Source organism: Palaemon carinicauda, chromosome 25 (assembly GCF_036898095.1).
Source record: "Palaemon carinicauda isolate YSFRI2023 chromosome 25, ASM3689809v2, whole genome shotgun sequence".
Taxonomy (NCBI): domain Eukaryota; kingdom Metazoa; phylum Arthropoda; class Malacostraca; order Decapoda; family Palaemonidae; genus Palaemon; species Palaemon carinicauda.
Genome location: NC_090749.1, coordinates 101,680,641 through 101,698,620, shown reverse-complemented (window position 1 = coordinate 101,698,620; position 17,980 = coordinate 101,680,641). Strand labels below are relative to the sequence as shown.

The window sequence follows — 17,980 nt, the reverse complement described above, 5'->3', positions numbered from 1 at the left end:
TTCCTCCCCTTCTTTTCAGGCAGGTCTAGTGGTGTCCACTCCGAAGGATCGCCCGATCCCTTTCCCTCCAGCGAGGATTTCGGACTCTGTGTCCGTGGAGCAACAGACTTGGTTTGGTCCTCTGATGCGGGCATTAGTGAGGGTAATGAAACCAGCACTCGCCGATCAGGGCAACAAACCAACGGCTGCCTCTCCTACGCTGAAGAGAAAGCGAGGAGTGGACTTCGTGGTGACTTCCCCCAGGGCGAAGTTGGTTCCCAAGAGGTCTGTCGCGAAGGCCCCTTCTCCTGCTCGAGCGTTTTCTCCTTCTCCCGTGGACGAGGCTTTTCCGTCCTCGGGTGAGTCCAGTGAAGCGGTAGTCTTCCCCTCGGCACCAAGAGGGGAGCCTTCTCTTCATGGAGGAGAGTCGTCTCGTGCGGAAGGGGCTCTTCGAACCTCTTTGTTGGGATCCTGTATCCCTCCCAGGAGGGAATCCAAGGACTCCAAGACCATCCCGAAATCTTCTTCGAGGATTCACCAGGAACCCGCGGCTCCCCGGGGGAACGTCCACGCTTCACCCCAGGAAGAGATTCCGGGGACAGGAGACTTAGCTGCCAGCCCGCAAGGAGGAGATCAGCAGGAATCTGAACATGCCTTCTAGCAGGTCCTGAGCCTGATGAGGCAACTCAACGGGCTTATGGACCCCGTGATCGCCCCCCGTGAAGGCAAGGATACTATCTTGGACGAAGTATTCGACGTTCGGAAGGCCCCTAAGTCCAGTGCGGCAATGCCCTGGTCTCGGGGTCTGAAGAGTGCCAGAGCCAGGGCCAACGCCCAGCTTGCGATTCTTGCCTCCTCCAGTCGTTCCTCTGCCGGGAACAAACTCATCCCTCCTCGTCTTCAGCAGAGGAGGTATTTTGAGATCTTGGGTGAGTCCAGTCTCGCTCTTCCTCTCCATCACTCTGTGGAGGAGCTGGCGAAGGGAGTTCCCCTTGAGAAGCTCTCTGCCCGGCAGGTGTCGTTCTCGGCGGCAGAGATCCTGAGCCATGAAAAGGTCGCGAAGTGTGCCATGCAGGCCACTTCGTGGCTGGATTTTTGGCTAGGAACTCTGGGCATCCTATTGCGCTCCGAGTCCTTGTCTAAGGAGACCAATAGGAAGGCCCTGGAGACCTTCTTACTCTCGGGCACCCGCTCCATCGAGTTTTTGGCGCACCAGGTCACCACCCTGTGGGCCAACTCGGTGTTGAAGCGGCGCGATGCGGTGACCGAGAGATTCCATCCGAAGGTCCCCGCCGTGGATGTGTGTAGGCTCAGACATGCTTCCCTTCTTGGGGAGAATCTGTTCGAGCCACAGGACATGGAGCGAACGGCTGAGAGGTGGAGGAAATCCAGCATGGACTCCCTCCTCCATAGGGCCCTTACAGCTCGGCCCTATAAGCCTCCAGCTCCGCCGCAACAGCAGCAGCAGCCTCGTAAGGCTCCGAAGCAGGCACCGGCAGTTAAGAAAGTGGTGTCTAAGCCCCAGCCCTTTCCAGCCAAGGTCAAGAGGGGCGGCAAGTCCTCCAGGGGAGGCAAGACTCTTAGGGGTAGCGGCCGCGGCCGCAAGCCCTAGGGGTGGCAGTTCCCCTGCGTGTCCACCTGTGGGGGGATGCCTTCAGCGTTGCGTCCGCAGGTGGCAGCAACACGGGGCCGATGCTTGGACGGTCTCAGTGATCGGCCAAGGCTATCGCGTCCCGTTCACAACATCTCAACCTCCCCTGACAGCGAATCCAGTGTCGTTGAGCTCCTATGCCACGGGATCGGCAAAGGGGCTGGCCCTTCAGGCCGAAGTCGAGACCATGCTAGAGAAGGGTGCTCTCCAGGAGGTCGGCGACGGCTCCCCAGGCTTCTTTAGTCGACTCTTCCTTGTAAAGAAGGCGTCTGGAGGCTGGAGACCTGTCATCGACCTCTCGGCTCTGAACGGGTTTGTCAAGCAAACCCAGTTCAGCATGGAGACAGCAGACACGGTCAGACTTGCGGTGAGACCACAAGACTTCATGTGCACACTGGATCTAAAGGACGCGTACTTCCAGATCCCAATCCATCCGTCTTCCAGGAAGTACTTGAGATTCTGCCTAGACGACAAGATCTACCAGTTCAAGGTGCTGTGTTTCGGTCTCTCCACAGCTCCTCAGGTGTTCACCAGAGTGTTCACCCTGATTTCATCTTGGGTGCACAGGAACGGCATTCGTCTCCTTCGTTATCTGGACGATTGGCTGATCCTAGCAGACTCGGAGTCGACCCTTTTTCGGCACCAAGACAGGCTTCTGGATCTTTGCCAGGATCTGGGGATCGTGGTAAACCTCGAGAAGTCCTCTCTGCAGCCGTCCCAACGACTGGTTTATCTAGGCATGCTGATAGACACCAATCTCCACAAAGCCTTTCCATCAGACGACCGGATAGCAAGGCTGAGGAGGGTGGCGGAACCCTTCCTCAGGCGAGAAGAGCTCCCCGCCCAGTCGTGGTTGCGTCTCTTAGGTCACCTATCCTCCCTGGCTCGTCTGGTTCCAAACAGCCGCCTCAGGATGAGATCCCTACAGTGGCGGCTCAAGTCCCGGTGGAATCAAGGATCCGATTCTCCGGACATTCTGATCCCGATGGGGTCTTTGGAACAGACGGACTTGCGGTGGTGGCTGGTCGGCGAGAACCTGTGGAAGGGAGTGAGTCTTCTCGTCCTCCCCCCGGAATTGACTCTGTTTTCGGACGCGTCAAAAGAAGGGTGGTGGGCGCACGTTCTGAACCAGAGGGCCTCAGGCCTTTGGTCAGAATCAGAAAAGTGCCTGCACATCAACCTGCTAGAATTGAAGGCCGTCTTTCTGGCTCTTCAGCAGTTCCAACGGTCCCTGGAGGGTCACTCCGTGGTGGTGATGAGCGACAACACCACGGTAGTGGCTTATATCAACAAGCAGGGAGGCACTTTTTCGCAGCAGCTATCCCATCTTGCAGTAGAGATTCTGAGGTGGACCGAAATCCACTCGATATCACTATCAGCTCGCTTCATTCCTGGCAAGAGGAATGTGCTCGCCGACAGTCTGAGCAGGGCCTCGCAGATAGTGAGTACCGAGTGGTCTTTGGATCCTCAGATAGCAAACAAAGTCCTGACTTTGTGGGGTTCCCCGACTGTGGACTTGTTCGCGACAGCGTTGAACTTCAAGCTACCTCTGTACTGCTCCCCAGTCCCGGACCCCAAGGCACTCTGGCAAGATGCTTTCCAGCAACTGTGGAACAACATCGACTTGTACGCCTTCCCACCGTTCTGTCTGATGAGAAGGGTGCTCAACAGGACCAGACTATCGGTCAACTGTTCGATGACTCTGGTAGCTCCGCTATGGCATCACACGGAATGGTTCCCGGACCTTCTGCAGCTCCCGAGGGAACTTCCTCCACGACACGAGCTTCTCAGACAACCCCACTCCGGTGTCCCTCACAAGGCCGTGGCCTCGCTTCGGCTTCGCGCCTGGAGACTATCCAGCGTCTCTTCACGGAGAGAGGCTTTTCGCAATAGGTTGCGGAGAGAATGTCTCGGCACCTGCGAAGGTCCTCTGAGGGAGTCTACCAAGCGAAGTGGAGAGTCTGTTGTGGTTGGTGTCGTGGGAGGGGTATCTCTCCCCTCGATGCCACTATTCCAGCAATAGCGGACTTCCTCGTTTATCTGCGGGAAGAAATGCGCCTCTGTCTCGGCGGTGAAAGGCTATCGCTCAGCCTTAAGCTTGGCCTTCAGGCTGAAGGGCGTGGATATTTCTTCCTCGCTAGAACTCTCTCTACTCATACGTAGCTATGAACTTTCCTGCCCCCAGTCGGAAGTGAGACCTCCTCCTTGGAACGTGGTTCGAGTCTTCAGGGCTCTTAAGAGACCTCCCTTCGAACCTTTACGCCAGGCCTCCGATTGCCACCTGTCTTGGAAGACGGCTTTCCTACTCGCTTTGGCTTCGGCCAAGCGGGTTAGTGAACTTCATGGTCTCTCGTACGACATCGCCCATTCAAGGGGATGGGGGGGAGGTAACGTTCAGGTTCGTCCCTGAGTTTGTTGCCAAGACTCAGAATCCTGGAGTGCCGGATCCTCGGTTCGACTCTTTCAGGATAGTGAGTCTCCGTTCTGTAACAAGCGACCCAGACCAGCTGCTACTATGTCCAGTGAGGTGTCTGAGGCACTACTTGAAGAGAACGGCTGCAGTCCGTCCTCAAGTGCGAGCTTTGTTTGTGAGCACAGGCAGGACTAAGAGGAGGGTCACCAGGAACACCATCTCAGCTTGGATTCGAAGGGTTATCCACCATGCCTTGAATCCAGACCCTCCTCCGTCACGTCGCCCTAAGGCACACGATGTCAGGGGTGTTGCTACATCCCTGGCCTTCAAGAGAAACTTCTCTGTGACGCAGGTACTTCAAGCTGGGGTCTAGAAGCGTCAGACGACCTTCACAGCCCACTACCTGCAAGACGTGACCCACAGGAGCCTCGATACGTTTTCTATCGGCCCTGTGGTAGCTGCACAACAGCAGTAGGTTGAGGGCATTGTTACCCGGTCTTAGTCTGCGTGAATGAGAGTATGTCTGACCCTTACTTCTTTCTTCATTCTCCCCTCTCTTGGGGAAGCAGCATCCTGGTCCTCGCATAGCTGACCTCGACCTCTGCAGGTAACCCATGCTTCTTTGTGCTCCTAGTATTAAGCTTAATACTGTTGCGTCTCCCATACCCTGACGAGGTGGTATTGGGAACGTCCTATCCTAGATTCCTATCTAAAGGTCTCAAGGTCAACTTCATAGGACGAGTCACACTCTCCTCCTCACACTGCTTATGTAGGCCACTCGTTCCTAGCGATGCTAGGAACTTGTGAGGTGCAGGGTCTCCTTTTCTCAAGTGCTGCTCACTGAGGGATTGAGACCCCGGGCAAAGCCGAAGTCAGTAAGGCTCGGGACTTTCCATCCTTCCTAAGGGGTAAGTCACCCAATGTAAATAGCGTGGTTTGTATTTCGGTTACGGAACAAATGACAAATTCGAAGATAATTTGTATTTTTCCTAACCATACAAACCTTAGCTATTTACACATATGTGCCCGCCATCCCTGACCCCCAAGTCAAGTCCTACCTCTAAGTGAAGTGAAGCAAATCACCGGTGTGTGGGGGGGAGGGGTAGCAAGCTACCCTACCCCTACCCCCCGCTAACTAGCGCGGGGTAATTAACCCTCATTAAAAACTATTGGCTCGTCATTTCAGCTACGCTAAAAGGTAAACCCCAATGTAAATAGCTAAGGTTTGTATGGTTAGGAAAAATACAAATTATCTTCGAATTTGTCATGTTTATCAATTCCCAGTAATTAAAATTAATAATTAATCCCTTGAATAACCTTCTCAAGAAGACATAGAGAAGTCAGAAGAAAGTATTCTAACTATAATAATTCAAATTTCTATGAAAATTGAAAGTTCCTTAAATAAACGCATTCTGGAGAGCAGGTATAGCATGCTCACTCTACCCAATCAATGTGAGACCCAAAAGACGGTATAGTTTCCATACTCGGCCATATGATCCAAAGACTTCCCTCGAGGGGTAATAATCTAAGAGGAAAGGAAACAGGAAATACTTAGCTGTAGGGTAGACCTAGACATTTAACTATCCATGAGTATCAATGCCAGGGAATGTTCATAGAAATATCAGTTCAAAAGTTGGTCTGTCGCATTAACCCTTTTACCCCCAAAGGACGTACTGGTACGTTTCACAAAACTCATCCCTTTACCCCCATGGACGTACTGGTACGTCCTTGCAAAAAACTGCTATTTACATTTTTTTTTGCATATTTTTGATAACTTTATGAGAAACTTCAGGCATTTTCCAAAAGAATGAGACCAACCTGACCTCTCTATGACGAAAATTAAGGCTGTTAGAGCAATTTAAAAATATATATATATATAGCAAAATGTGCTTGAAAAAAAAAAATGCCTGGAGGTTGAGGGTTGGAAAGTTCCAAATAGCCCGGGGGTAAAAGGGTTAAGTGCAAAATATTTGAGCAGATAAATTGTGCTTCAGTTTAAAGTGTTGGTCACACACCAGTATTTTTTAGAAGATTCCTCTGCCCTACACGAGAAACGAGCGTATGTTTACTGCTCCAGGAGGGCAGCATGATTGGCCAATTATACTAGAGGTAGTAGGACTTTTATTACAGGATATGTTTTTGCCCCTGGTAGTTTGTTTGTGAACAACTTCCTGCTCACAATTTTACTCATAGAGCAGTGAAATTTTCAGGGATTAATTCCTATGTTGATACGTTGAAGTGATTAAAATCTGAAAGTCCTAGATCAAAGGTCAAAGTCAAGGTCGAGGGAAATGTCGACAGAATTAACCCTAACCTTGACCGCAAGTTCACACATGGTTGTCATACACTTCAAATATGCCTACGGTCTAAATTGATTCTGGGAAAGGCAATTAAGCTGGTTTTGAGATACACTGCCGTGGCGGAGGTCTGCACTCTCAGCTTTTCAAGTTTATATTTGTATTCAGCGCGTCACTTTCACATCTAACTGGATTTATTCTTGGATAGAATGCCTGGGGAGTTTGTATATGCTGAAGTCAAATCAATTTGTACAAAAAGGCAAAGTTTGACTCAAGTTGCAGAAACTGGAAAGAGTAGTTGAATTGCTCAACAGGATAGAGTGGAGACTGCAAACTTGTCTAGGAATAATCCATAAAGGTAAGGGTTGCGGCCCCTATGTGATGATAAGGTATCAGGCTAGGTGTGAGGTAGGAGGGAGGGTAACCAACTATACCTTGACAGGAAAATCAACTACCTTGACATCAAGTACCTAAACAGACTATCTTGACAGCAAGTACCTGACCGTAGAAAACTTCCTGTCTTACCTTACCTTATTTTGCCTTATTTTTTGTTTGGGTTCCCCCAGGTCCCTCAGTGTGAGGCACCTCGTATATCCACCAGAGAGTTGCTAATGCATCTTCCGGTGTATTTTGCATCTTCCAGTCTTGGATGGTCTGGGATGCATCTTAGGTATTTATCGAGCTTATTCTTAAACACATCTACGCTCACTCCTGATAGGTTTCTTAGATGAGCTGGCAGCACATTAAATAGTCGCTGCATTATCGATGCTGGTGCGTAGTGGATTAATGTCCTGTGCGCCTGTGATAGAAAGATGACTTTTGTCTCTCCAACGTGTTTCATATTCGTTAGGTCAACTCGTGAAATTTGTGTGAAGAGCGTTTTGGTAGCTCGGGCAATCGCTCGGATAGAAAGGTAAGACTTGTTAGCCTATCTAAACGAAAAAATAAAGTGTTTGTTGAAAATAGTAGGGTGCACGACGAGTGAACGTGGTATAGTGGGTTCTAACAAAAGTTGGTGGTCGTGGTTACGATATACCCTTCACCTGAATTTTGATAGGCGACGGTACCGACCCATTGATGTCGGTGGATAGATTTTTTTCTCGTGTCCAGTTGTTTATTTCTCATGACTTTAGGCCAGGGAGTTATGACCTCGTGTCGACCTACCTGTGTTTTGTAGCATAACTAACAAAAGAATATTGAAACTTTAAAATTTCATTAGAATGCTGAGTAATAGAGAGATAAAGATGGATTAGTTTATGAAGGTTCAGGAGTCAAGTATTTATGAAGCTTATTTATGATTTATGGTATCGACTATTGGGCACTTTTGACTCCTGAATGTACATACATACATATACTAAGGCAATTCCCCCAATTGGGGGGGGGGTGGTTAGCAACCATCAACAAATTAAACAAAAACTAAAAAGGGGACCTCTACTCTCTACGTTCCTCCCAGCCTAACATCGACAGAGACATAGACTCCTGAATGTAACTAGGGGAAAACGTAATACTTGTACATTGAAATCATGGTTAGAAGAGGTTGGACAGCACTGGGGAAGATAGGAAGCAGGAACAGAGGTAAAATAGGTTATAAAACAAGTGCAGCCAGGGACCGAAGAAACACTGCATAGCCAAGTGCCGCCTACAGAACACCTCTCAAGGTGCAACATTGATTTTTAATTTATTTAATAAGTTTTAAACAACTGCTCAGTAACATCACAGACTTGCAATCTGTGGTTTATGATAGATTGAGAGCCCAGTTAACGCCTGATAGTTTCAACTAGTGTGTGCAACTTTTCTGTCATCAGGAGACATTTCTTTGACTTCCTGGACCTACTGTTATAGTTTCATGAGAAACCTTTAAATATTTTTAAGTGCTATATGGTACTGAAGCCAAAATTTCTAGAGCATTTAAGTTAATCACATCCTGAAGAATTTTTTCATATCTATCCAACTGTTATTAAGATACGAGGTATGTTGCAAGTATCGTAAAAAATATCTGGGGAAATGCGAGTCTCATAGATAATACCGAGTAAGAATTTAGTCGATAGGATTCCTCAGGTCCATCTCATCACTTAATAAGATATTCAAGCAGCAATTTACTACCTTTCATCACCCAGTAGTAGTTCAATTAACGAAGGAAACCAGTTAAACCTCGTTCTGCCGTTTCTAATCTTGGAACTCTCCTGTTTAGTGTGCAATGCACCAGACCAATGTCTCGGGGGTTCTATAAAGATGTAGAGAGAATCATCGACCTCATAACAACAACGTTAGTTCGTTACCTACTGAAGCTTAAGATTTAGTCTACGGTTACCTTACTGGGTCCTTACACTTATTCGTAACTCATGCACCGAATCGGTGCTTGACATTCCGTGGAAAGTTACCAAGCCAGTTTTCGTTATAGAGTCTTCCTCCCTCCAAAGAAGAAATCTCCTGTTACAGGAAGAGGGTTTGCATTTGTGTAGGAACAAATTTTATTTTTTAAATAACATACTTTACCTAACTGTACAAACCTTTAGGTCCCGACTCAACCACCAATCAGTTCAATCAGTAACTACCAACACCTCATTATGAGTTAAACAGCTAATTGTGGTCACTAAATACAACTCCTTACGTTCTTTATTAGGGAATACACTTAAGGCCTTGGATGAGCGCGGAGGTACAGCAATAGGGGATTCAGCATTATGAAGCTTCATCTGTGGTGGATAACGGGGGAGGGTGGGCTGTGCCACCCTAGCAGTACAAGCCGAACTCGGTTGAGTCCCTTGTCAGGCTGGGAGGAACGTAGAGAGGAAAGGTCCCTCTTTTTTCATTTGTTTGATGGCCACCCCCCCAAAAATGGGAGGGCGTGGCTAGGTATATGTATGTATACTTTCTGCGAAGCATATTCTCTAGTAAAAAGCTCAAGGTTTTGTACCATATAGGAAAAATACAAATTACTTTAAATTTATCATGTTTCATGTTTCATATACTCTCAAAAACACATTCTTATTAAAGGACTTGGGTTTATATAAATATAAATTACATTCTTTATAAATTTTCTTATTTATAGTAGCTATGTTAAATGATATACAGTAAAGTTGTTCCCTTTCAATGCTATTAAGCTTTCTTATATACTTATATGTTACCTCCTCCAACCACGGCGCTCATTCTCTTGAGTTGTGTACCAACCGTGCGTCACACGATCGTACATAGTAACCACATTTCATTTTGTGTATATATTATGCTTGTATCTTCGCTCTCTCGTCGCACTAAAAAAAACATACATGTTATTTCATGTTCTTTTTAGTGTGAGGGGAGAGGGAAGATACAAGCATAATATATACATAAAATGAAATGTCGTTACTATGTACGATCGTGTGACGCTCAGTTGGTACAGTTAACTGTCGGTAATTTTCTTGCACGACAGTTTTTAAGTTTCATAAACCTATTTTTGGCTTCACTAACATCCTGACTTTTTTATATATCCATTACCTTATTAGCAATCACAATATTCTTAATTTTACTCTTTCTCTAGGCCTTTTTAGCTTTATATTTATTATATATGAACCCTTGTGGAAGTTTGCTAATTACAGTATATGATTTTGGACTGTATTTTATACTAAATGATCATGAAACAGGTTTCCTTCAAAGTCAGGGGTTTATGTATCAGGAGAGCTTAAACTACAGACATTTTGAAATCTATGGTCCTTAAGTAATTTTTTTTGTAACCATACAAACCTGAAAATGACTTTAGTGAAGCTGGATCCGCCGTTTAACTTTTAATATTGCACTTTCTCTCGACGTAAGTAGACAAGGAAATCGGCTATCAATTGCATAGTCTCCAAGAGTAGTATCCCATCTGTGACACCAGTTGCAGAAGACATCCCACTTTACCTGATACTTCACTCACTTTTACTTTAAGGACTGCTTCTCTGGTCCGATATAGCAGGGAAGGACTGCTTTTCTGGTCCGATATAACAATTTCAGGTATGTCGGAAAACATCCTTCATCGCTGCCAATGGAACTGTGTCTGGCAAGCAAAACACTGGAAACCAAGTTTCGAACAAGTCTATTGATGGTGAAACTCCTAAGGACAAAAAGTCCTCCTGCCACGCAGGGTAGTATGGACAATTTCGCTCCTATCGCCTCCCCCTCGTCCCTGCCAGCTGAGCGCCTTTACTAGTACATTCCTCTTACCTGGAAAAACCTCGCTGACAGCTCTGCTGTGTTCCCAAGCTCCCAGCTTTGCACCTGCTTTGGCAACCTGTAGAGGGCTCGTGAAGCACTTCCTCCTCGCTTGTTTGCATAGGCCACTACGGTAGTGTTGTCGCTCATCAACATTGCCAAGTAATCTATGCAATGTTAGAGGCTCTCACTTGCATCTTCAACAGGTTATTGTGCAAGAGCTCATCTTAGGACTGTCATCCCGAGGTGGTCTGTTCCCACAGGGCAGTGTTCCACTCCTTGGATGCATCTGTGAACAGCAGCATCCCTGGAGGTGAGGAGTCGAGTGGAATTCCCCTGGTGAAAGTTTGCGTCATTCAGTCATCATGCTGGATCTTACGTCACTTGTTACACTGGAAGCCGAGGGTGCAGGGTTTCATTTGCTGCTGACCAGTGATGCTTTACACACCACTATAGTGATTAAAGATATCCCAGAAGATGTCATTGACTAACCGAAAAGTTGTTGAACGATCAAAAATGGTTGCACCACCTCTCCGAGTCTGTTGATACAATTGCCTGATGGAAAGACTTGTTATAGCTGTGTCTGTCAGCACACCAGATACTCCATCCTTCTCGTGGGCATGAGACTACTCTTTTCCGATTGATCCTGATCCCCAAATTATGGGAAAAGGGAAAGGAAAACACAGACACTGTCCCCAAGGCCATCACCTATTCGGGAACCGTGTAGCAACAATGAACTGGAAGCTCCTGAAGCTCCTGGTTCATAGTCATGAGATCTCTGGCCAGTTATTACCCTGTGGAGAAACATTAGACTGTCTCGGTGGCTGGCATATTCTGGATGAGAAGGAAGGTCTTGATACGGTGACTGTCTACGATGAGAAGGAACACTTAAACCGTTTAAGTGTCCTAGTCTCTTAAGAAGCTCTAATAGGGCTCTCTAGATAAAGAGGCAGGGGGAATCCTGTCACTCTGTCTGACTAGGGGGTGTCCTTAGGCTCTATATCCCAACGCGCTACAGTATGATCGAACACCTTGTAAATGGCTGTGCAGTAACAGCAGGAGCGTAAAGCGCTGGCGCCTGCTGAACATGCTCGTGGAGCTTGTGTGCAGGGTGATCAAGATCATGAAGAGCAATCCTATATAGAGGGGTCTCTGGGTTTTGTGTAGATGTAGGTGAAGAGAAGAAAACAATTTACCTTCTCGGCTGAGTGAGAAGAATAATCCAAAAGATTTTTCTCCACCTCTGGAAGATCTCTGTCGTGCTTGGTTCCATACAAGACCGAGTGCAGGTAGCATGAGCGCATGCTCCTTTACCTCAGACTGAAATACCTTCCCGGACTGGGATGCTTTTCGGTATAGCACAGCTTCTCCAACGCAAATGTGAGGAGAGATCAGGTGATGTATTGATGCTCCCGAGCTTTCGTGACCTCTTCATTCATTTTTGAGGATGGCAGGCATCATGTCTGAAGGCTAAGGAAGACATGGAAGAATACACAGGAACAGGTGATGGTAGGCGAAGGCGAGTTCATACTCTTCATTTCACCCTTACCAGGCTTCATCAACGTCAAGGATTTCCGTCCAGACAAGGACTCATTAAGGGTCAACACATCACATCGTTCCTCTGCAGATGGTGAAGATGAAGAGGAGTGTGCAACAGTGAAGACTTCTGCAGCATAGCAGCAACTAACACCTCTAGAAGCTTATCAGGGGCCAGGGCGCTGTTGATACACTTGAATCAAGGTCCCTGTAAAGATGGGCATCACAGCAATGGATGTACTTTGAGAGTGAGGCAGTGGGGGAGAGAAATACTACCTTCACTGGAGGAAGGTGATACCCCAGTCCAGTCTGTCTTAATTACTCTCTGAGGGTAAGGCGCAGTCTCCCCTAACCTTAAGAATTCCTGCAGTGGACTCGGCCCCGGAGGAAGCTGAACGAGTCTGGCGTTGTTAAAGACAGATGCCAAAGAATCTTATTTTTTTCTTCAAGTACTTCACCAACCGAAGATGAGAGGAGGCTACTTCATACACTCATTACAGGGGGACAACTCCGAGCAGTCTTATCCCCCTGTAAAAGCTACTCAGTCGATGAAATCCCCCTACGGCTTGCTCGTGTAGTGGCCGCAGTTATGGCCAGGTTTACCAGGGTAAAGTCGCATGTCTGCCCATAGAGTCGCCATTAGTCACGTAAACAAACAGCCCAGACACTGGAAAGAAAAAAGGAAAAAGCATTAATTGGCCGTAACAGGGACACAGAGAAGTACGTTAGTATTGAACTGCGGACAAAGTTGGTGAGGGTAGCTCCAGCTTTCGTGTGGGTGGAACTTACCTACCACTCTACAAGCAGCTATGTTTACCGAATTTAAAGCTTGTTCCAGCTTCATCGAAGTGATACTCCCATTAAAAAGACCAAGTTTTGTATTCATAGGAACAAATATAAAGACTACACCTTAACCCTTTTACCCCCAAAGGACGTACTGGTACGTTTCACAAAACTCATCCCTATACCCCCATGGACGTACCGGTACGTCCTTGCAAAAAAATGATATAAAAATTTTTTTTTTATATTTTTTATATTTTTTTTGAGAAACTTCAGGCATTTTCCAAGAGAATGAGACCAACCTGACGTCTCTATGACAAAAATTAAGGCTGTTAGAGCAATTTAAAAAATATATACTGCAAAATGTGCTGGGGAAAAAATAACCCCTTGGGGGTTAAGGGTTGGAAATTTCCAAAGAGTCTGGGGGTAAAAGATTTTTGGAACGTAAATCATTGCCAGTAATTAATATATGTCTGTATACTATTTAGTTTCCGTAATTAGCAGAACTGCACGTATATTATTTATTTTCCGATTTGTAAAAAATCCCTTTCTCTTCAGGTCAGAGCCGCTGAGTCGTTAATGAAGTTAGTCTCCGACGTGAAGCAGTACTTGATACTGAACGACTTTCCGTCCGTGAACGAAGCCATCACGAGTAATTCCCAGCTGTTCAAAGCGAAGAGCCAAGAGGCTGACCAGAAACTGATGGCTCTCCGAGACGACATGGCCTTCGATTTATACGAGCTGGAGGAGGAGTTCTACGGGTCAATTTATAAGGAGAAGTAGATCAAAAATGTTCTTTTAAAACATCTTCAAATAAAAAGGAAAGTTTTTAATCTCTTTTATTCCTCTGGTTATCTAACGGTAAATGTTGATAGAAATATTGTTTAAAGAATATTGCTTTAGTCTTAGTATATGTTTTCATCTGCAATTCAGTTTGGACTAACTAAGCTTTCTCCTAGTAATTTCAAATACTTTACAGTTTCCTCCCCAGGTTGGTTTTCAATCAAATATTTACTTCTACACAAAACACACTACCAATTCTATGATTAAAGTTCCTAAAAGATGCACAAGTTATCCTAACTAAACCATAATTATTGAAAACTCCAAAACATTAAACATATTTAAAATGTCACCAATAAATTGAACTGAACTTCACATCGTTATTCTAAATGAAGCTTCATGGCCATCTTATCTCGAAGATTGTCCACCTTGACCAGATATCCATCGACAAACTCACCCTTCTGTTGTACGCGAAGATCTCGAATGACACATCCAAAACATATTACACCTTCCGAAGGCTCGGGGAGTCTCGCTGCTACGGCAAGAGGTACAATAAAGGAAATCTTTTCAACTATTTATTCTTCTCTTCAAAAAGAAATATTTCCACAGTAAGGGAGAAAAATTACTTGCCACTCGTCTACAAGTGGATGGCAACGTCGTTTTCATCATAAGGGCAACAAGGAATACTTTGAAATGCAAAATGTTTATCACAGTTTTTTCATTTGAAAATAAAAATGTATAAAATTCTTAATATATTACTCACAAAAGCTTGTTATATTTTGATATCAAATGACCCCAAAAACACTCGATAAAGACACCAAAACCGAATGTGTCGGAAGCCGGACCAACGGCTCTCGGAACCTAAGGAGATAAAACAGTGCGATAAATATCTGTTTATTAAGGCCTTGACCCATCGTGTGTCTCATCCCTGTTACAACTCATACTGTATGTATTGTATTTACAATAACAATAAATTATATCTTAAGAATATTAGTCAAATTACAATTGAAAGAGAGAGGGAGGAGCCAAGCCACGGAGGTCAGTGAAAAATTGGAGGTGGTTCAGCATAATAATGATGATGGCAAATCGGTACAAAAACACCAAAACAAAGAATTGAAATCGAGAATGTCGAGTAACATTTGCATACAAACGAATAACGGAGGTGGGAAAGACGTGACGCTAGGAGAAAGAAAAAAAAAAGGAATCAAGCTTCCGATATATATATATGCATATATACAAGAACAAGATTTTTAGAGATTCAGGGCTTTTTTTATTTACTTTTTTTAAACGTTCCACATAGTGGAACAATGTACAAAAGGTGGGGGTGGGGGGGAGGGGGGAGAAATGAACAAAGGCACAGCATTGGTGCTTCTCGAATGACAAATTACTATATTACTTTCTCCTTCGCAAAATGATGCCCAACATTTGTTTGTTTTCCATTTTTCCAGTTGTTGGACATTCACAAGCAAGTTTCCACACACACGTTCACAAAACTAAGACCTAGACAATATTAAATTTGCCAACTAAAATACATTTGATATGAAGAAAAGCTATAAAAAATGCAGCACCATAGCTAAAAAGAAGAAAAATAAAATAAAAAAAAAGAAAGCATCACATTTACTGCACTGTTTATACAATGACAGCCCGGGGTGAGGGGGCTGCCTGCGTCTCTTTGAGGTCTGCCGCGGGTGTTGAGAGAGAGACGCGGCGCGAAGACGTCTGTCAATTGCTATATTTACACGTCGAGACAGTCTGTCCGAACATAAAAAAAAGAAGCCGATGAGACGGAACTCAATATACAGTACACAACAACTTCCCTCCTCAACGCGCAACACACCGTACAAGGAGAAAACGGGACATTTCCTTGTGGCAATCTTGAGCTTGTGGAAGTTTTTGACCTTTGGCATTTTACCTACACTGTTCTTCGTTTCGCCACTTCCCCCGAATGGAACGGCGGCTTCGACGCTCCCCCGGAGAGAGAGAGCGCCGCGCGATTGCGATCACAAGTCATAACGTGGGAAATTAAGATGATTAAAAAAATGAAGACGATCCACTAAAAGCGCAAAAATTATGCCACGTAGCTATACTCATCGGTGGTGTTGGGCGTACGCTCCAAATACTGCTTGTCTATGAGGAGTTCTATGCACTTCTTGATCATGGGGATCTGGGGAGCAAACCTTGCTCTGGACTGACTGATGACCTGCGGAGAAGAAGGGAAGAAATTATAGCCATTGATCAGACCAACCAACATACTGTAAAATGTAAAAATATGTTTCAAAATCATATGTTCCATTATGACTTTCAAACATTCAAGTACTTATATATTCAATAATCACCTCAGAAATATTCAAAATATACCAAATGATCTATTTTAAATTATATAATTATTTCAACATACTGAAATCCTAACGACAATTCTTCGTTAGTCCAAAAGGACGATTAATTAGTCTCCTCATGTCCCATACATAACCTTTTCACATATCATAAATACTGTAATAGAAATACTTAGAATCATCATTATTTATCCTAGCTATACAAACGCTGGTCATTTAATGGGGGATAGTTCAAGTTTCACATGTTACAACAAAATTGAAGAATTATCGAGGGTCTGGCAACCGGTTACGGTTGCACCTGGCGCTCATGGCTAATATCTGGTGGTAGCATCCTTGCCTGGTGATTGCCAGAGATTTCTGTTTCAGTAGGAAACTGGAGAATCTTCAATAACTATTAACCCTTTTACCCCCAAAGGACGTACTGGTACGTTTCACAAAACTCATCCCTTTACCCCCATGGACGTACCGGTACGTCCTTGCAAAAAAATGCTATAAAAAATTTTTTTTTTCATATTTTTGATAATTTTTTGAAAAAATTCAGGCATTTTCCAAGAGAATGAGACCAACCTGACCTCTCTATGGTGAAAATTAAGGCTGTTAGAGCAATTTGAAAAAAAATATATTGCAAAATGTGCTGGGGAAAAAATAACCCCTTGGGGGTTAAGGGTTGGAAATTTCCAAAGAGCCTGGGGGTAAAAGGGCTAAGGACAAAGGTGGAAACGGAGCTCTAGATGTGGACTCTGTTGGGTGTGGCTCCTGCTTAGAGGCTTTCAGAAGATTCTCACCCTTCTGAGGAACATCTTTACGTTCATGCTGAATCTCTTTGACGTATAAGATGAGGAGACCATCAGAGAACAATGATAATGGGAACTTGTTTTATGTTCCGGGGAAATAGGCTTATAATATGATGAAGGAAGAAAGTTAACTTCTTGAACTAGAGAATGAGAGAAATTTATCTCATTTTGGCCAGAACAGTAATCCCTTTAGGAAGTGGTCTGGCTTTTCAGGGGGCCCAAATCTGTCTATGATCTTGGTGAAAAGATGGAGGCGATAGATTGATTTTTTGTAAGTTCTCTGGCATCCTGAAGACGCAGGAAAACTTGGTCTCACACGCTTAGGAGCTGACTGAGCACTACAGCAAGGTTGTGGGGCAGGTGGAACACCCTGCGGAAATAGGATAAGGATCCGCCCACCCCTGTATCCTACCACGAGACTGAGGTAGAGGTCTTATCTCCAAAACTGAAGAATCCTTTCTATGGTCCATGGGATGAGGCTTGTGAGACACTAACCAGATGTTGCCATCCTCTCAAAGGATTACAGGAGGAGAGGGGGAAAAATTGTGGGAGGGTGAGCCTCTGGCCCAATAAGCCACAGGGCAAACAGAAGGGTGACAGTCATATAGCGATCAGCAAGGCACATTCAACAGGTGCATAAGCGAGCCCATAGCACATTAAGGGTGCAAGACGGATAGCAAATACTCCTCCGGTACCTTGTGGGAAGGAGGACGCGGGGATTGTTTGTAGAACTATGTACGCACAGTCAACTAGTACTAACAGTCACAAGTTGCAACATTTAATGTTGATCACCAAGTAACGTGCAACACGTATACGAGAAATTTCCAGGATATTCCCCAAAATATCCTTGAGCGCCAACATTCGTAGGTGAAGATGGTGAATGAGCAAGATTAACAAAATAAAACGATGAATGATGGACATCAACTAGAGGACTATAGGTGGATGGATTACAGGCAAATGCTAAGGGATCCATCTCGGAGGTAGGACTGAAGGCAGGAGAAACTTCCTCCACAAAATCAAACACTCAATCGGCATCCTTCATTGTCGGGTCTTGAAGAAGCTCCGATAACGAAGGGTCAGACAAGATTAGGGCTTGAAAGGGAACTCTTTTTATTCTTCACGTAACTCCTCCTCTTGGGAGGATGATCACTCCCTATGTACGTCACAAGGGGAACCCATGGAACACCTACACCCTCTGCACGTCTATACGGCTCATGAAAGTGCCGCATGTAAGCACTGACACTTGCTTCAAA

At 45.2% G+C, this 17,980-nt stretch overlaps 2 protein-coding genes across 4 annotated transcripts in view; one reads left to right on the top strand and one right to left on the bottom strand.

Annotated features, from left to right (window-relative positions):
• Window positions 1–13,653, top strand: part of MED22 (Mediator complex subunit 22) — a 69,373-nt gene extending 55,720 nt beyond the window's left edge. For both annotated transcript variants that reach the window (XM_068348930.1, XM_068348929.1), the window contains exon 4: window positions 13,379–13,653. In XM_068348930.1, coding sequence (XP_068205031.1) covers window positions 13,379–13,603 — 225 coding nt within the window. In that variant the 3' untranslated portion in view covers window positions 13,604–13,653. The remainder of the gene's footprint in view (window positions 1–13,378) is intronic.
• An 829-nt stretch (window positions 13,654–14,482) lies between these two features.
• Cul2 (cullin 2) overlaps window positions 14,483–17,980 on the bottom strand; it is a 36,392-nt gene continuing 32,894 nt past the window's right edge. For both annotated transcript variants that reach the window (XM_068348925.1, XM_068348926.1), the window contains exon 16: window positions 14,483–15,800. In XM_068348925.1, coding sequence (XP_068205026.1) covers window positions 15,669–15,800 — 132 coding nt within the window. In that variant the 3' untranslated portion in view covers window positions 14,483–15,668. The remainder of the gene's footprint in view (window positions 15,801–17,980) is intronic.